The 19,314-nt window shown below is 41.9% G+C and overlaps 1 protein-coding gene across 1 annotated transcript in view; it reads right to left on the reverse strand.

Moving 5' to 3' along the window:
• The window catches only part of cds1 (CDP-diacylglycerol synthase (phosphatidate cytidylyltransferase) 1), a 59,663-nt gene that overhangs the window by 31,413 nt on the left and 8,936 nt on the right, over positions 1–19,314 (reverse strand). Inside the window, exon 2 of the mRNA XM_059337048.1 lies at positions 3,566–3,723. Coding sequence (XP_059193031.1) covers positions 3,566–3,723 — 158 coding nt within the window. The remainder of the gene's footprint in view (positions 1–3,565; positions 3,724–19,314) is intronic.

Here is a 19,314-nt window from a genome sequence, read left to right on the forward strand (position 1 = left end):
AATTATTGTTGTTGTTTAATATTCACTCCCTGTCTGACTATGAACCTGTATTCTATTATTGCATGATAAATAAATAAATAGAAAATTGAAGACCTCTATGAAGCGGAGCCATGACAATCAGCGTACCTCGCCCGGCACGGGTAAACCGGGGCCCCCTCCTGGAGCCAGACCCGGGAGGGGAGCACGCAGGCGAGCGTCTGGTGGCCGGGCTTTTGTCCATGGGGCCCGGCCGGGCTCAGCCCGAAGAAGCTACATGGATCCGCCGACCTGTGGGCCCACCCCCCGCAGAGTAGGGCATAGGGGTCGGGTGCAGTGTGAGTCGGGCGGCAGGCGAAGGCGGGCACCTGGGCGTGCTGACCCCCGGCTCCAGCGGCTAGCTCTGGGGACGTGGAACGTCACCTCGCTGGCGGGGAAGGAGCCCGAGCTTGTGCGGGAGGTGGAGCGTTACCAATTAGAAATAGTTGGGCTCACCTCCACACATAGCGTGGGCTCTGGAACCAAACTCCTGGAGAGAGGCTGGACTCTCTCCTTTTCCGGAGTTGCCCAGGGTGAGAGGCGCCGGGCGGGTGTGGGGATACTCACAAGCCCCCGGCTGAGCGCCGCTTTGTTGGAGTTCTCCCCGAGGAACGAGAGGGTCGCCTCCTTGCGGCTGCAAGTCGCGAGGAGAAGGTCTCTGACTGTTGTCTGTGCATATGCACCGAACAGCAGTTCGGAGTACCCGGCCTTCTTGGAGTCTCTGGGTGGTGTTCTGGAAGGGGTACCGCCTGGAGACTCTATAGTTCTTCTGGGAGACTTCAACGCTCACGTGGGCAACGATGATGGTACCTGGAGGGGGGTGATTGGGAGGAACGGCCTGCCCGATCTGAACCCGAATGGTGTTTTGTTATTGGACTTCTGTGCTAGTCACGGATTGTCCATAACGAACACCATGTTCGAACATAGGGTGGCTCATAAGTGTACCTGGTACCAGAGCACTCTAGGCCAAAGATCGATGATCGATTTCATTATCGTGTCATCAGATCTGCGGCCGCATGTTCTGGACACTCGGGTGAAGAGAGGAGCAGAGCTGTCAACTGATCACCACCTGGTGGTGAGTTGGATCAGGTGGCGGGGGAGGATGCTGGACAGACCTGGCAAACCCAAACGGGTAGTGCGGGTGTGCTGGGAACGTCTAGCGGAGGTCCCTGTCTGCAGGGTCTTCAACTCACACCTCCGGAAGAATTTCTCCAACATCCCGGGTGAGGTTGGGGACATGGAGTCCGAATGGGCCATGTTCAAAGCCTCAATTGTTGATGCGGCTGGTAGGAGCTGTGGCCTGAAGGCCGTCGGTGCTTGTCGTGGCGGCAACCCAAGAACCCGCTGGTGGACACCAGCGGTGAGGGAGGCCGTCAAGCTGAAGAAGGAGGCCTTTCGGTCTTGGCTGGCCGAGGGGTCTCTGGAATCAGCAGACAGGTACCGTTCGGCCAGAAGGGCTGCAGCTGCGGCAGTCGCTGAAGCAAAAACTCGAGTATGGGAGGAATTCGGGGAGGCCATGGAGGAGGACTTTCGGTCGGCCTCAAAGAGGTTCTGGAAAATCGTCGGGCGTCTCAGGAAGGGAAAGCAGGGCTTGGCCCAAGCTGTGCTCAGCGGGGGCGGAGACCTGCTGACCCGACCTGTGGATGTCGTCAGACGGTGGAAAGAACACTTTGAGGACCTCCTCAATCCAGCCAACACGTCCTCTGTAGAGGAGGCAGAGTCTGAAGACTCAGGGGAAGACTCACCAGTATCCCTGGCAGAGGTCGCCGAGGTAGTCAAAAAGCTACCCGGCGGCAAGGCGCCAGGGTTGGATGAGATTCGCCCTGAGATGCTGAAGGCTCTGGACACTGTTGGGCTGTCATGGTTGACACGCCTCTTCAGTGTCGCGTGGAGGTCTGGGACAGTGCCAGTGGAGTGGCAGACCGGGGTGGTGGTTCCCATTTTTAAAAAGGGGGACCGGAGGGTGTGTTCCAATTACCGTGGAATCACACTTCTCAGCCTCCCCGGGAAAGTCTACTCCAGGGTGCTGGAAAGGAGGCTCCGGCCGATTGTCGAACCTCAGATTCAGGAGGAACAATGCGGCTTTCGTCCTGGCCGTGGAACAACGGATCAGCTCTTTACCCTTGCGAGACTTCTGGAGGGGTCATGGGAGTTTGCCCATCCAGTCTACATGTGTTTTGTGGACTTGGAGAAGGCCTACGACCGTGTCCCTCGGGGAGTCTTGTGGGGGGTACTGCGGGAATATGGGGTACCGGGCTCGTTGCTACGAGCTATCCGGTCCCTATATAACCAAAGTGAGAGCTGTGTCCGCATACTCGGCACAACGTCAAACACGTTCCCAGTGGGTGTTGGCCTCCGCCAGGGTTGCCCCTTGTCTCCGATTCTGTTTGTGGTTTTCATGGACAGGATCTCAAGGCGCAGCCGGGGGGAGGAAGGGATTCGGTTTGGTGACCTAAGAATTGCATCTCTGCTTTTTGCAGATGATGTGGTTCTTTTGGCTTCATCAAGCCGGGACCTCCAGCACTCATTGGGGCGGTTTGCAGCCGAGTGCGAAGCGGTTGGGATGAGAGTTAGCACCTCCAAGTCTGAGGCCATGGTTCTCTGCCGGAAAACGGTGGACTGTCCCCTCTGGGTGGGGAGAGAGGTACTGCCTCAAGCGAAGGAGTTCAAGTATCTCGGGGTCTTGTTCACGAGTGAGGGTAGAACGGAGCGTGAGATGGACAGGCGGTTGGGTGCGGCGTCAGCAGTGATGCGGACGTTGTACCGGACCGTCGTGGTGAAGAAGGAGCTGAGCCGGAAGGCAAAGCTCTCGATTTACCGGTCAATCTATGTTCCAACCCTCACCTATGGTCATGAGCTTTGGGTAGTGACCGAAAGAGCAAGATCGCGGATACAAGCGGCTGAAATGAGCTTCCTCCGTAGGGTGGCTGGGCTCAGCCTTAGAGATAGGGTGAGGAGCTCAGACATCCGGAGGGAGCTCGGAGTAGAGCCGCTGCTCCTTCGCGTCGAAAGGAGTCAGCTGAGGTGGTTTGGGCATCTGGTAAGGATGCCTCCCGGGCGCCTCCCGTTAGAGGTGTTCCGGGCACGTCCAACTGGCAGGAGGCCCCGGGGAAGACCCAGAACACGGTGGAGGGATTATATCTCTCTCCTGGCCTGGGAACGCCTCGGGGTCCCCCAGGAGGAGCTGGACGTTGTGGCTGGGGAGAGGGACGTCTGGAATGCCCTGCTTAGCCTGCTGCCCCCGCGACCCGGCCCCGGATAAGCGGAAGAAAATGGATGGATGGATGGATGGAAAATTGAAGACCTACTAAGGCCAAGTTGAAGTATATGGATTTATTTTCACTTTGGCAGTGAATAGAGTATAAATTGTGTGATTTTACTGGTATTGGAATCAACTCCTAAACGTCTGTTGCATCTCTGCCTGCTACAGAGTGGCAGCATCAGAGTCATTCCTGTTTAAAGTCTAAACTCCAGGATGCTCTTGAGGAACAAACAGCATCTGTCAGCCTCCCTCTCCAGTGAGTGTGTGTGTGTGTTTAGTGGTGTATACCTGGGCGGCAGGCCCTCCAGAGCTTTGTTCAGGCATTGTGGAGTGTTGTCTGTGTCTGCTGTGGACAGAGGAACATCTGGAGTGTCTGCTTTGGAGTCGCCGTCACATTCTCCCTCGGCGTCGCCTTGCAGGCCCAGCCTGTCGTCTCCGTCAGCCTCCTGTTGGGACACACAGAAACACACACACATATTCAAATACTGACTTAAGATAAGGAGCAGTTGATACTCAGAAGAGAAAACACAGGCAGAGCAGTGTACACACGGTGATAACAGAAGAGGAATAGAAGCAGCAGCATCCTATCAAGGAAATAAGACACACAGACAGACAGACAGACGGCGCTTCTGGGATGCAAATGACAAGTAAATGTTGAGCTAGTCAAATAGAGTCCACTTTAAACTGAGAGGCCCGGGCAGCTGTGTTAATTAGAGCAGAGTTTTTTTTACCCAACCTGGAGACTACACAACTGTTGCTCATGTCACATTTTATTTTTAAAATTATGATTTTGGCTGCCAACAATTTAGAAAAAACAAGATGAGTAAAAAAGTTAAAGATAAAACAACTATTATTATTATTGCTGCATTTGTTTTGTGCCTTTGCAGCTTTTTCCTGTTTTTCATTGAGTTACTGACTAGAATATGTTGAATGTTGCAAAATGATCAATTTATTTTTGTATTATTTATATTTGCACTTATTTTAATTTGTTGCTCAGTGAAGTTATATCAAAGTTCAAGAAAATCACTGCCAAAAAGACAATTAAGGTCAATAAATACAGTACATGTTTCTTAAGTGAAGGAGTAATTATGTTGATAATCTTAATCCAAGAACAGATGAAAACAACATGATTTTATCGATAATTCTCCCTCTTTAATGTAGAATATACAGGACAAGATTAGAAAACGTCTGACAACTTCAATAATCAAAGAATTTGCGATAGGTTGTTACACTCCAGAGGTCATAATACTCTTGAAAATGGACCTGCACTTGTATATCGCTTTTCTAGTCACTTTGTGACCATTCAAAACTCTTTACACTACAGACTGACTCATTCACACACACACATTCATACTGGTGGCAGGTTACCCTAAACGGTGCCACTTGCCACCATTGGGAATTCATTCACCAATGAACGCAGCATGATGATGACCATTTGTGTCATGTAAAGTCTCTTTCTACAGCAGGTCTGGTAGAGAAGTCTTAACTATAATAATATCTGCTGGTTTAGGACCATGTAGAATGATGTATGTATATATGATTTATGTTCTGTATTTCCAGTTATAAAATATGCATAAAATTCAATATCAGAGCCATGAAATTGTACAAAACCATCATGACTAGCAGAGCCTTGAATTTACAGTGATGTCATTATGTAGATCAGCTGACTGGAGAAGTTAAAGGAGTGTGTGATGAAAGAGAGGAAGCCTAAAGGCAACATGAGGTCAAAGTTGTTGGTTTTCACTGTGTAAAATGACCAAAATGACAAAAATAAAACCCACAGCATAAATTGTGACGGAGATTTCTGGTTACATTTCTGCTTGCTTTTCCCCTAAATTTGACAACTGCATATTTTCAAGACAAACTCATAAAGCAGTCTTTCATTTGATGTAATCGGGACTTTTCTGCTTATACAATGTGTTAATAGTTAAGGAAATATTCCCACACCATAAAAATCTTCCCAAATGTATCTTTATGTTTGATTAACATTCAGTACGTTTACATGACACTTGAAAAAAACGAGTTATTGCCTTAATCTGGCTATAACTGGACAACTGAAGTGCATGTAAACGTGTTAGTCCGACTAATAGTAGTAAGCCGACCGCATTAGCCGGCCGCAGTAGCCGGCCGCAGTAGCCGGTCGCAGTAGACGGTCTCAGTAGCTGGTCGCATTAGACGGTTGCAGTAGCTGGTCGCATTAGACGGTCGCAGTAGGCGGTCGCAGTAGACGGTCGCAGTAGCCGGCCACAGTAGCCGGTCGCATTAGACGGTCGCAGTAGCTGGTTGCATTAGCCAGCCGCAGTAGCCGGTCACATTAGACGGTCGCAGTAGCCGGTCACATTAGACGGTCGCAGTAGCCGGTCACATTAGACGGTCGCAGTAGCCGGTCACATTAGACGTCCGCATTAGACGGTCGCATTAGACGGTCACAGTAGCTAAGTCACATTAGACGGTACTAGTAGCCTATCGCAGTAGCCAAGTCACATTAGACGGTACTAGTAGCCGATCGCAGTAGCCAAGTCACATTAGACGGTACTAGTAGCCGGACGCAGTAGCCAAGTCACATTAGATGCTCGCAGTAGCCAAGTCACATTAGACGGTCGCAGTAGCCAAGTCACATTAGACGGTACTAGTAGCCGGTCGCAGTAGCCAAGTCACATTAGACGGTCGCAGTAGCCGGTCGCAGTAGCCAAGTCACATTAGCCGGTCGCAGTAGCCAAGTCACATTAGACGGTCGCAGTAGCTGGTCACATTAGACGGTACTAGTAGCCGGTCACAGTAGCCAAGTCACATTAGACGGTCGCAATAGCCGGTCGCAGTAGCCAAGTCACATTAGACGGTCGCAGTAGCTGGTCACATTAGACGGTACTAGTAGCCGGTCACAGTAGCCAAGTCACATTAGACGGTCGCAATAGCCGGTCGCAGTAGCCAAGTCACATTAGACGGTCGCAGTAGCCAAGTCACATTAGACGGTCGCAGTAGCCAAGTCACATTAGACGGTCGCAGTAGCCAAGTCACATTAGACGGTCGCAGTAGCCAAGTCACATTAGACGGTCGCAGTAGCTGGTCAGTAGTGATGGCACTGAGGTCAACAGAAAGGCGCCATATTAACCCGCTGAAACGGTGCATATCTCCACTCAGTATTGAGGAGGAGGACACGTTCACGTCAGTTATTAGATTTTCTCAGTTGCATGTAAACTGGGACAGAAGTCTGATTAGAATCAGTTAGTCCGCCAGAATCGATTAGTCCGCCAGAATCGATTAGTCCGCCAGAATCGATTTTTAAGCATAGCTCGATCAAACATGTGCATGTAAACGCACTGACTGCTACAAAAAAAATTGCCTTTATCAAACTCATGATTCTCCAGTGACCTGTACAGAAATATCTGGGCATAATAATTCCAAAAATGCCATATTTCAACCTAATAAAATCCTCAAAATGTCCATAAAAGGAGAAAGAGTGGAGGAAGCTGGAGGATTAGCAGCATGACTGAGCTGAAAGTCTACACCTGGTGTCAGCAGGTTAACAGGCTGCTGCCCGGGAGGCAAACATCTTTATTTGTGTTAATGAATCTTTAATCTGGATTTAAACCCAGATAGGAGACACAGCCTTTACACATGCATGGACACCGGCTTCTTTTCTGTGTTAACAACGCAGACATGCAACATAGAATCAAAGCTGTTGATTGGTTTTCAATATAGTGAGACCCCAAAACCTACAGGTGGTCTTTAGAGAGGGTCCCAGACTGTTTTTAACAAAAAAGTCTAGTCCCAAAGTGAATATAAACCATTCCAAAATCAATGTGTTGTTTCTTTACTTTGTCATTATTCTCTTTAGTTGTTAATGGCAAAATAAAAACCATCATCACCATCTTTAGGAATTAAATAAATATATTTATTTTGCCCAATTCAAATAAATAAGTTTTGAAAGAAAACTATCTTTAAAACTGTATAAAAATAAAAAAAAATATAAAAATGTTTTAAAAAAAATTAATTGCCATTTTTTTCTTGCTTTACATTTAGTTTATGTAAAGCATGTTGTAGTTATTAATAGTGTACAATAAATTGTTGAGTACAGAACAGGAGTAAATGTATCCAATTACTTTAATCTTTCACAAAAGTTTGGGAAAATGTAAACTCTGTAAATATTCCTTTGATTTTATAATATCTAAAAAATGACCTGTGCAAGATTTCAGGACTTTAGTAAAATAAAAAAAAGTTAAAAAAAATAATAATGAGACCTTGGTTTAAAGAAAAAGTAGATAACTTGATGATTGACTATACACTGAAAAAAATGTCTGTAGAGTTAATTCAGTTTCATTAACAATGAAACACATATATATATATATATACATATATATATACATATATATACATATATATATATATATACATATATATATATATATATATATATATATACATATATATATATATATACATATATATATATATATATATATATATATATATATATATATATATATATATATATATATATCAGCCAAAACAGTATTTTTTACAGTTTTGTTTTTTGAAAAATACATTAATCCACTGTAAAATCCACTGTAATATGCATTTAATGTAATATATATACAAGCATCACTGTAATTTTTGCATTTATCTTTTGTAAAAAATACTTTTCCTCACTGTTAAATGTACTAAACACCATATCTTTAACAAAAATACCCTATAAACACATAAATTAAAAATTTTACCATTGAATATTACTGAGTATTTTCTTGTCAATTATATGGCAAAACAGAATTTCTTTTGATGGAAAAACCTTTTATTTATACACAAAAAAATGGAATAAAATGGCAATCTTAAACCGTAAAGTTGCACCGTATTTATTATGGTTAAGTTCTGGCAACCACAGCTGCTGGTTTTTTACTGTAAAAACAACAGTTGCAAGACAACAGAAACAACTGTTGACAACAGAAACTTGGCATATGAAAGTCCAACATCAGCATCTTGGTTTTGTAAAGTGCTGTCTCAGTGAGGAAGAAAAGGCCCAAAGTGAGAGAACAGGATGTATTTTTAGATTCAGCAGCATTAGTGTGGACACGGCCTCAGACACTCTGGGATCATTAATAAGTCAGTAAAGTGACATTCTAGAAATTAAGCCGGACACTTTTGTCTGCGAGTTAACACCAGTAATGGTCTCTCATGTAACAAAGCAGACAGCTCGGATGCTTTTTCTGCCCAAAAGAGGCTATTTTTAAAAGCCGGTGAAATTCCTCCTGAGCTCAAACACCAACTGAGGGAGATTAAGTTTCCTTCTGCACTTGAGAAGCTCGCTGATGCTCCTGGATAATTTTCTCCTTTCATGGTTACTTTCACTCAAACGCTGCTAAATACGGTCAGCGGGAGCATCGGGGTTAAATCGTGTAAAAATAAGGTCTGTGATCTATCTTTATTAGAGGGGGAGGTGGTGAAAGAGGGAGCAGGATGGGGTTGAGGTGGAGCTGAGGAGAGACGAGGTGTAATTGAAGATTTCTACTCAGGTTTTAATGAGGAAAGGTTGAAGCCTGCAGATTGAAACAGTGGAAAGCTACAGTAGAGGTTTCTCTCTGCCAGGGTCACTGACATATCTTGACTGAAAAAGGAAAGAAAAACAGCCACTTTGAAGCATTTGGACGTGTAGAGAAAGTTAGATCTCCCAGCAATCTTGGTACTAAAATAAACAGTAGATTAGGGCTGGGCGATATGGCCTGAAAAGAATATCGCAATATTTCAGGGTATTTCTTAAGACTTAAGAGTCTGTATAAATAAAAAACGTACAACAAATTAAAAATCAACCATGAATCTAAATCTAAAAAGAGTGTAAACAGTTGCCAAATACAAACAATTTACCCTTCATTGCAAAATGGAAGTATTAGAAATAATAAAAATAATGCTGCAAATGTCAGTGGTTGAATCTAACTGAGTACATTTACTCAAGTTCTGTACTGCAGTTTTTTTGACAATTTTGAGGCACGTCTACACTACAGGCTAAAAGTTTGTAAGCGAGATCAAATTTGTACAAAAAAAGATCATAGTTTCATTGCTATACTTTGCAACAAAATAACTGATTATTATATAAAGAGTCACTTAATAGAACATACTTTGACTCTAATTATCAGCTCTTTGGGTTTTTATTGCTTAGACTTTGTGTTTCCTTCTTTCCTTAATGTATAAATCTGAACTCTTGTTTCTTTTGTCAGAGATATGAACACAGTTGAGATTTATTGGGATTTTTGTATCCAAACTCTCAAAAGACAAAGAGCTAAAGTGAATAATGCAAACTGTGATTTGTTTTCTACTTCTGCACTGAAGTTGTGACTCTTCCAAATCTTCTTAACCCTAAAACTAAGCCCTTCTTTTCTTTGTTCTCTTTCTAAATACTGTTCTTGTGTTGTCAAATTGATAAAGATGTTTTCTCACTTTGCTTGCGTTTTGTGTATTTGCATGTGTTTTCTTAAGTTGCAGCGCTGTGAGCTTGCAGGGCCACTGTAGTTTTGGACACAAAATTGATGAATTCACCATGGGCTGGGGGAATTTTTATACGTGCCACCACAAAAGATTCCCCCGCCCATTGGCGGCCACAGTTTCTCATCCCAGGAGGCTGAGGTCAAGTATTTGTGCGATTGTTTGTGTGACTGCATGAAGATATATGGTTGCAGCTATCACCAATTCTCACTTGTTTTAATAGTTTTTAAATACTCTGTAGACCAAATAATGCATAGATTTTACATTATAATGAATTTAAGAAGAAGAAGAGTACTTTATTAATCCCACAATGGGGAAATTCAACCTCTGCATTTAACCCATCCTTTTTTACACACAAGTGAACACACCATGCAAGGAGCAGTGGGCAGCCCAAGGGGGTTAGGTGCCTTGCTCAAGGGCACTTCAGTCCTTGACCTGTCAGTACCGGGATTCGAACCGGCGACTCTCCAGTTATTAGCCCGATTCCTAACTTCTAGGCCACGGACTGCCCAAAAGGAAATGCAAAGAGACTCAGAAATCAAAGCTCGGAGCAGGAGGTAGTGACAGCTAATGGGGTTATACTTCAGTACAGATTTACCTCTACAGGTATGCAAAAACCCTAAAAAGCACAGCCACTCAGACTGTTTGGAGATGCTAGGCAAATATATGCTGGTATCACTTTAAAACAGCAACGCTACTCTAAGTGTTTACCCACAGCAGATCTTCCATGACGGCTCTTTATCTGACACAGATGCAGGCAGAGAGGGCAAACTGTAATCTGACTGCTGGCCAAAGGTATTTTCTCACTCTGGTTTCACTGATACGATTAGTTTTCCTGCAACATGGAACAGGCCCAGTCAGCACATTACTTCATACGCACCAATGTGTTACATGCAGAGCGCCGCAGTGTTATGGTCTAATCTGGGTGAATGTACTTAAGCTTGTTAATTAAACTGTCAAACACTGTTAATCTTTTGTGTATTTAGCAAAGCATGCTAACTGCTGTGTAAATGCCTCAGTCAAACACATCAAACAGGGCTGCAGATCTGTGTGATAACAATCAGAGTAGTGCTGTGGGCTCCAACATGCTGCTGGAATCATCAGCAGCACTACAAGAAAACACTGCTAACAGAGCATGAAATTAAACAGGAAGGAAGCCACAGCAGGTGGTGCTGCATCCAAAAATCTACTTTCAGGGTCCATGTTGTTTTACTGTCCTTGCAGCTCAGCTCACCTCCACTATCGTCTTTGTCCTCCTCCTCCTCCTCCTCCTTCTCCTTCTGGCTATTAATGTCTTCTCTGCAGAGAGGAGGGAGGGAAACGAAGGGAGAGGGCAGGATGTATCAGCCTGAAGCATCGCAGCCCCTAACAGGCCAGTTTCTGATATGAAAAAGTCGGCTGATTGTCCACATAGTAGGGCTGTAACGATGCATGTGTTTGTATTGAGCCATTTCGGTACGGGGCGTTTGGTTCGGTACATCGCTGTGCACGGATGAGTTCCCGAACCCGGAAGTTGCATGTGTTTATTTTCTGCTGGCAACTACAAATGCAGCCTGTGTGCAACATGGCTACCGCTAGCGGTAAACCGGAGCTTGAGGACCCTCCACTGTCACTAAAGTCTCCTGCTGGGGAGCTCTTTGGCTTCCTGGTGAAGTATTGTGACGGACAAAGACACGTGGATAAAACGAGGGCAGTGTAAATGGTAAAATGGTAAATGGGGTGCACTTATATATCGCTTTTATCCAAAGCGTTTTACACTACTCTCATTCACCCATTCACACACACATTCATACTGGTGTTGGAGGCTACCACACTGGCTACCAGGGCACACTGGTGCCACTATTCAGGTGCAATCAGGTGCAATTTGGGGTTCAGTATCAAGGATATTTCGACATGTAAGCTGCCATGGTCGGGGATCGAACCACCAACCTTCTGATCACTGTTGAACGCTCTACCAACTGAACCACAGAATATGGCGTCAAAATAAATTGTTGGTTTGCTAAGCAAAATATATTTATTGTTTATTATTTATAAGCACGTAAACAAACAAGCAAATTTAGGTTTTGCATTTTGTTTCCTTACTGTACCGAAAATGAGTCCTACCACATAGGATTTTTTTTTCTGTGATCCTGCAATTCAGGCGAGACATCACAAGAATCCACCTGCTCCAAACACTTCTTGTTGACAATTTCTGAACTTTTAAGAAGGATGTTATAGTGTCATCACTGCTGCTCCTTTTCAGTGAAATTACACAACCAAGACAGTATTATAGGACTTAAAATGTTTGTTATAGAGATGAATTTCAAAGTCATGGGGGGAAAAAAGTGAAATCTCACGTAGATTCACTGAGGCCATGATCTTTAATTTCCTTCACCTTCCATAAAGGCAGAGCTAATAATAAACACTGTTTCAGAGAGAGAATTAACTAGTCATGCCATTGTGCCCTGCAGGTAAAAGCCTGTTGTAAAGTGTATCTAAATGTGTGTGTGTGTGTGTGTGTGTGTGTGTGTGTGTGTGTGTGTGTGTGAGCCAAGAGCATCACTGACACCAAGAGCAGAAAAACAGCAGAGGTTTACTCATAGTGACACATTTCCAGTGACAGTGGAATTAAAATGGATTTTAACTAAAGATATGATGACATAAGGCAGTTATACATGATCAATGGTCAAACCTGCGCTGGTTGGGCCACTGTATGGTCCTATGAGGAGAGCCGTGGCGCCCAACTAGGCCACATCGCTACTCATAGTGTTGCACACCGCTCAAAAACGCCTCGAAGCGGTGCGCTCAAAGCTCAGATTATGTGAACTTTGACCTCGTTTATTGCTGCCCTTTGAAAGCACAACCAATGAGATAACAGCTCGGGACGTAGTGACATAAGCAAGCAGGGGGAAGTAAAGGAAGAAAAACTATCATATGTGTTCTCTGAGCTGTATAGCAACACATTACAAGTGTACCACCGCCACGATTTGGCAAAAAAAAGTAAGGCGAGATGGTGAAATGTCAGAAGTCAGATCTGCAAATGTATATCCAGTGCTAACGTTAGCTTAGCTGTTTATGTACGGTATGATGACGTATACAACCGCGCTGCGCTCTACCTCGAAGTGAGCGAGGAGAACATTTTCTATCATGTAACGGCAGCTCGAAGGGCTTTGCCACCTAGAAACTCACAGCTATGATTTTGAAGTACAAAATAACATTTTCAGGAAAAGTAAACTGACAGAACTGTGCAAATGTCACCAGCAACAACATCAACTCTCTGCACATTCTTCACTTAATTTGCACTAAGTTGTATAAAGTATATTGTTAAATGCCCTTTTCTATTAGATTGTTTATTTTTTTTATCTTTATCTTAAAAGGTAAATCATTTTGAGTGCAATTTTTGTGGTCGGCTGTGACAAAGAAATTTCCCCACTGTGGGATTAATAAAGTTGAATCTAATCTAATCTAAACTTGCACTGAGTTACCAGTGTCACAACTAGCCACTTTCCAGTAAATCTATACGGTATTTACTGTTTTTTATTATAAATATTTAACCTGTGGTTCTGTTCATTTTTACATGTTGTATTTTTCTTGTTCTGTTAAATTTTGGGGTCTTTGTTTTTATCGTTGTGGTATCGAAAAGGGTATCGAATATTTTCCTGAGTATCGGTATCGAGTTGAAAATTTTATAATCGTGACAACCCTACTCCTGTGTTATTGTTTTTTTTTTTTAAATAAAATAAGATTCAAACATTGAAGGTGTATGCTGTGAGTTATAAAAATAAAAAAAAATCGGTATCGGCCAAAATCGGACTCGGCAGGTCAGGCTTTTTAAAAATCGGTGATCGGCCAGAAAATTGCAATGGGTGCAGCCCTAATGTAAACATACTGAGTCAGAAGCTGCAGCTGAGGAGAAAAATAGAGCACCAGAACACAACAAACAAGTCTCCACACCTGTAAGGTCCAGACCAGCATACAGCAGCTGGCTCTGGTCACAGGGGAGCGGATCACAGAGTAAAGCTACACGGGCTGGCTCACGCAGCAAGAAGGAATTAAGCTAATCAGCAACAAACAGTGACCTGAAGTAGCACTGCTGCTGCTAGAAGCAACTTCCAGCTTACAGTACAACAGCTTCGCTCTCTTTCTACCAGCTGCAGCACGAAGCAGGAAGGGACATTTCACAGGAGACACGAGCCCTCTGTAGCTGCAGAAGAAGCCCTGGGAGACACTGATGCTCATTACACAAATCAATATTGTTCTATGGATGAAAAATGCAAACACAACTTTGCCCATGAGGCTCAATTTTACACTGTCAGATGTGGATTTCGTCTCAGCTTCTAATGTTAGCATGTTAGCATTGCCAACAGTCAGCACATTGACCTCTATTTGGATAGCAAAATACTAATGTTTGTAATCTTGAGCATACTGGCATGATAATGTTTGCATGTTTATCTCTGCACAGTTTATATGCATGTAATCTAACACCACAATGTTTTGCATGTAACATTTTGCATTTCAGCATTACATCACTCAGCAAAGCTCACACAGATTCCATTAGCTCTTTGGTGAAATTGAAGATCCATGCAGGTAGTTATAACTCTTGGATCACTTCTAACACTTTCCTTTGATAAATATGACAGAAATTAAATGGCCGCCACTTCTCTTTTAGTTCAAAATAATGTCAACAGAATGAATCGCTCAGGTTACGGAAAAACAAGTTGAACACACATAAAAATTAAGTCAGAATCAATAATGAAGTGACAATAATTGAAGCTAATGCCGAAGTTTTTGATATGAGTGTATTTTATACCTCTTATTAGGGCTGGGCGATATGGACCAAAAGTCATATCCCGATACATTTAGGCCGAATATCGAAATATGTTTATATACCGATATTTTTATCGCAAAGTGAGAGCAAGTAGTTTTATTGAAACCGTTTATTTAAATGAACATAAATACTGTATAACAACAGGAGAACCTTTTTTCAAAATCAAAGCTCCATAAAGTGCACATTTAAATAAAAGAATGTCTCAAATAAAAGCTGCAGCTTGCCTGGAGCAAGGATCACAGAGCTAATTTGAATTATATCGATATATGCGATAAGCTCTAATTCCACATCACATTTAAAAATATATCGATATATCTTTTATATCGAAATATCGCCCAGCCCTACCTCTTGGTGGTGCTAAATTAAAAGTCCAGGTATTGCAGGTTAATAGGATTTATCTGGGGAAGATGAAGGCCTTTATAACATGTGAAAACAATCCATCCAATAGTTGTCAAGAGATTTTTAAAATGACACCAAAGGGTTAAGTGATCGCTGTAGCTAATTAGCATAGCACGATGTCTGAGGAGAAAACGTCTCTACTGACATCCACACTACTCAAACCATGTGAGCCACTACAGGCTTCATCAAGAATCAAAGACAATAAAAGGATTTCTTCATCATTTCACCAGAAATAAGTGAATTACATAGATTGTAAAAATGACTATGTAACAGTTTGAATTAGTTTGAAGTGACTTTCTGCTTTAGATTCGTTGGTATGACAGCCTTCAGTTCCAATCCAATCCAATCCCCTTTATTTATATAGCACAATTTTAGCAAACACAAGGTTTCCAAAGTGCTGCACAAACAATAAATACATAACACAATACAAAGAGATGTAGTAAACAATAGAACAGTAAGATGCAATAAGATAAAATACATTAAAAATGGGATAAAAATAAATAAAATAAAATGTAAAATGTACTGCCCGCAGTACAGTTGCACTTGCAAAATCAGTCTGTGCACAGTTAAATAAGTCAGACATGTTGTTATTCTTTAAGCACTTATTAAATGCCACCACAAACACACGCCCAGGCGTAGGAGTAGATGGGGGGTGAGGCTACAATGGTTGGCTCAGCGGTCGGTTGGCTATTTTCGTCCAATCGGCCAAACTCCAACACCAACCCATGCTGCCACACAACTAGCAAAATCCTTACAATCCATGTAGTGTTTTATATTAACTTCACAAGGCTGGAGGTTAAAACAGCCAAGGAACAAGGTTATGTGGATGCAGAGCCACAGTGAAGACTCCTCTGCTGTCTACAGACATTTCTAACTGTGCAGAATGAAGCTGGGAGCAGCAGAGCGTTAAACGCCCCGCTGCCACCGCCACCGCCACCATCACTGCTGCTGCTGCTGCTGCTGCTGGAGGCTTGGGGGGACGGCCAGCCGACCAGCAGACAGCCCACCAAGGTCAGCTGTCATGTGGGGTGTTGAGCAGCCGCTAACTGTCCCGGCCGAGTCTCCACGACAACGAAGGGACAGCAGCAGTGGGAGGAGCTCTGGGTCAACATAGGAATTAAACACACACTTTAGCTCGTCTACAAAACACGTAGCTTTCTTCACTGACAATATAACGTGCTCCTCATGTGAACTAGACGTGTGCCGTGTCCAAACATGATCCAGTTTAAAAAGAGGTACAAACACATGGTACAGGGAGGAAGAAGGGCTTTAACAACCGGGTGTTTTCATAAATGATTAATTATTCATGTATTTGTTTATTTAATCTATTTATTTTCAATTTTTTTGTAAATATGTATTATGTAAATATGTATGTTTAGGAAAAAAAATGTGTTAATTGAGTAGTGGAGAAGGTTTAATCTTCTCCATCCGCATCTTCTGCTTCATCCCCTACTCCGACATGTTGCATTCACATTATTGAATTTTTGTTTTGACTATTGCTATTTTTGTTTTGATTATTCTCATTGGATTTGTTGGTTTTTGAGTTTATTTTGTTGTGTTACTCGCACATGTTCGAAATAAAAAAGCTGAACTGAACTGAACTAGAGGTGTGCCATATCGTATCGTTCAAGATAATACTGGTATTTTTTTAGATGATAAAAAAAAAAATGCATATCGCGATATTGGCAACATTTCTACTTCTTCACATAGTGACGTCATTGCATCCAAAACTTACTCAAAAGTACAAAAGTACCTACAACAAAATGTACTTAAAGTAACTAAAGTAAAAGTACTCGTTATGCAGAATGGACCCACTCAGATCGTTTTATATATTCTCTATATATTGTTGGATAATTATTTTTTATGCGAGCAGCATTTTACTGTCTCTAAGGTAGGGCTAATCTTAACTTCCTATTATACTTTTTGTGGTTTAATTTATAAATAGGCTAAATCTTGAGTAGAAGTATAATGTTACATAAATGGAAATACACAAGATTTTTATTTATTCATAATCATATTTTCTATATATTTGTCAGTATTTTTTCATATTGTCAAGAATATCCTAATTGCAACAATACCCTGAACTATTGTGATATTCTGCTAGGACTGTATGGCCCAGCCCTAATGTGAACATGATGTGTTGCTGCTGGCTGTGTGACACAACAAAGTGATCCTTTAACCTCCAAAACTAGACACAGAGAGGGTTGACTCATCCCGGATTAAACCCTTAAACCCTCTCAGCTCTGCACTGCAAGTCTGCTTCTTACTAGGAACACCTCCAGCTGGCTGAGAAAGAACTTTTTATTTGCCATCATTTGGCTCGTAGGTTCCTTTTTCACTCTTGCCGTGTTTCCATTGATGCAAATTTTAGGCAAACTTTTGAAAGGTTGCAAAAAAAGTGATGCGGATTAACTACGTTTTCACCAAATGGTTTGGAACTAATAAACTAGGCAACAACATTTGTTTATCTCGACAGTTCAAATTCAAAATACGTAGACAATAGAGTCAAACAGTTTGTCGTTTGTCCTCAAGCCAGCATAAAAATATTTGGTAACACTTTCTATGAAGACTACATCTATAGTGCATTATGAGCGCATTCATAGTGAATTATAATGCTCATTATAATCAATCATAATGCATTATGACTGCATCCATAAACACATATAAAGCTTCATGATGCACTATATCAACGGTTATAAATATAGCTTATAATGAGTTATAAATCCAAGTGTCTTATGAGTGCTCTTGACTGGTTATAAACTACAGGCTGACTGATGAGGCTTATAATACATTACAACTACTCATACCCCTCTATACACACACCTCAACAATCAATTGTTATAAGGACTCATAGGATGCCATAAGTATAAATAAATGATCAATGTATGCTTTAAGTAAAGTGAGGTTCATATAAACGCATCTATAATGCAGTATAGCTAATCATGATGCTTCATTGTTGGCGTTAAGTAAAGTGTAACACATTTTCATGCATTTAAAAGAAGCTATGCTGCATCATAAGTCATTATTTATAATTATGGCAGCCTATGAGTCCTTATAACAATTGATTGTTGAGGTGTGTGTATAGAGGGGTATGAGTAGTTGTAATGTATTATAAGCCTCATCAGTCAGCCTGTAGTTTATAACCAGTCAAGAGCACTCATAAGACACTTGGATTTATAAGTCATTATAAGCTATATTTATAACTGTTGATATAGTGCATCATGAAGCTTTATACGTGTTTATGAGTGCAGTCATAATGCATTATAGATGTAGTCTTCATAGAAAGTGTTACCAAATATTTTTTTGTGTTATTAAATTTAGCCTTTTCCATTCAGCTTTTCTAACGTGACACTTCAAAAAGGGATAATATAAATAAGTCAGAACAAGACGTTGGGGGTAGATTTCCCACCACTGTTTTCTTGGTTTCACAGTTACAGTTTGTTCCTTCTGCTCTGAAAGATAGTGGGAAAATATGTTTTGCTGCATCATTGTATGTGGTTAAATGAGGCTCACCCAATCTAATTCATGAAGCCAAACTGGGCCTGTAAACAAAAGTCACAAGAACTCACAAGTATCTGATTAAGTGAGGTTTGGTAGAAGGACGTCAAAACAAGACTCCAGACTGAACATGACTCACTGGATATGCACTAATTGACCATTCTAATAAAGATATAACTTGATTTTTTCTTTTAAACAAAGGAACTACTGTTAAGTAATCAGACAAGTGACCAAAAACACATTTTCCTCAAATGACTTAACTATTTTTGCTCCTAATGGGCAACAAGTAGGGGTGTGACCAGATCGTGCCACAAGATCTCGCAAGATTAAACTCGACAATATTTCTGGTCTAAATCTGTCTTCCGAGATTTGTGAGCTATCCAAACTTCCATTTGTGACCTTTTTGATTTATTTTATCTTTTATAAATGTTGGTTTTAGTTTCAATTTGTGGAAGAAGAAGTTTATGAAAAGCTCATGCTTACATCGTGCATGTAAAGAGTTATTATTATAATAAAACATTTCAAAATGCAACTCGGTTAAATAAAAGTCTGTTGGTCCAGTCAGATATTTTGTCATTGTAGTTTTCTTAAAATCTCGTCTGGTTTTGTGAGAGTGTATCACACCCTGAGCCACAAGTAGGGCTGGGCGATATGGCCCTGAAAGGATATGATATTTCAGGCTATTTTTGCGATGACGATATTCTTCACGATATTAGGAAATACTTAAAAAGATATAGAAAATATGATTTATTTTTTTTAGTCTGTATAAATAATTAAAAATCTAACATGTAGTTTGAAGTGCAAATCTCAACAGTTGCCAAATAAAAAAAAATTACTCTTGACGCTTGAGTATGAGCAAATA

The sequence above is a fragment of the Centropristis striata genome, chromosome 7, assembly GCF_030273125.1.
Source record: "Centropristis striata isolate RG_2023a ecotype Rhode Island chromosome 7, C.striata_1.0, whole genome shotgun sequence".
Classification (NCBI taxonomy): Eukaryota; Metazoa; Chordata; class Actinopteri; order Perciformes; family Serranidae; genus Centropristis; species Centropristis striata.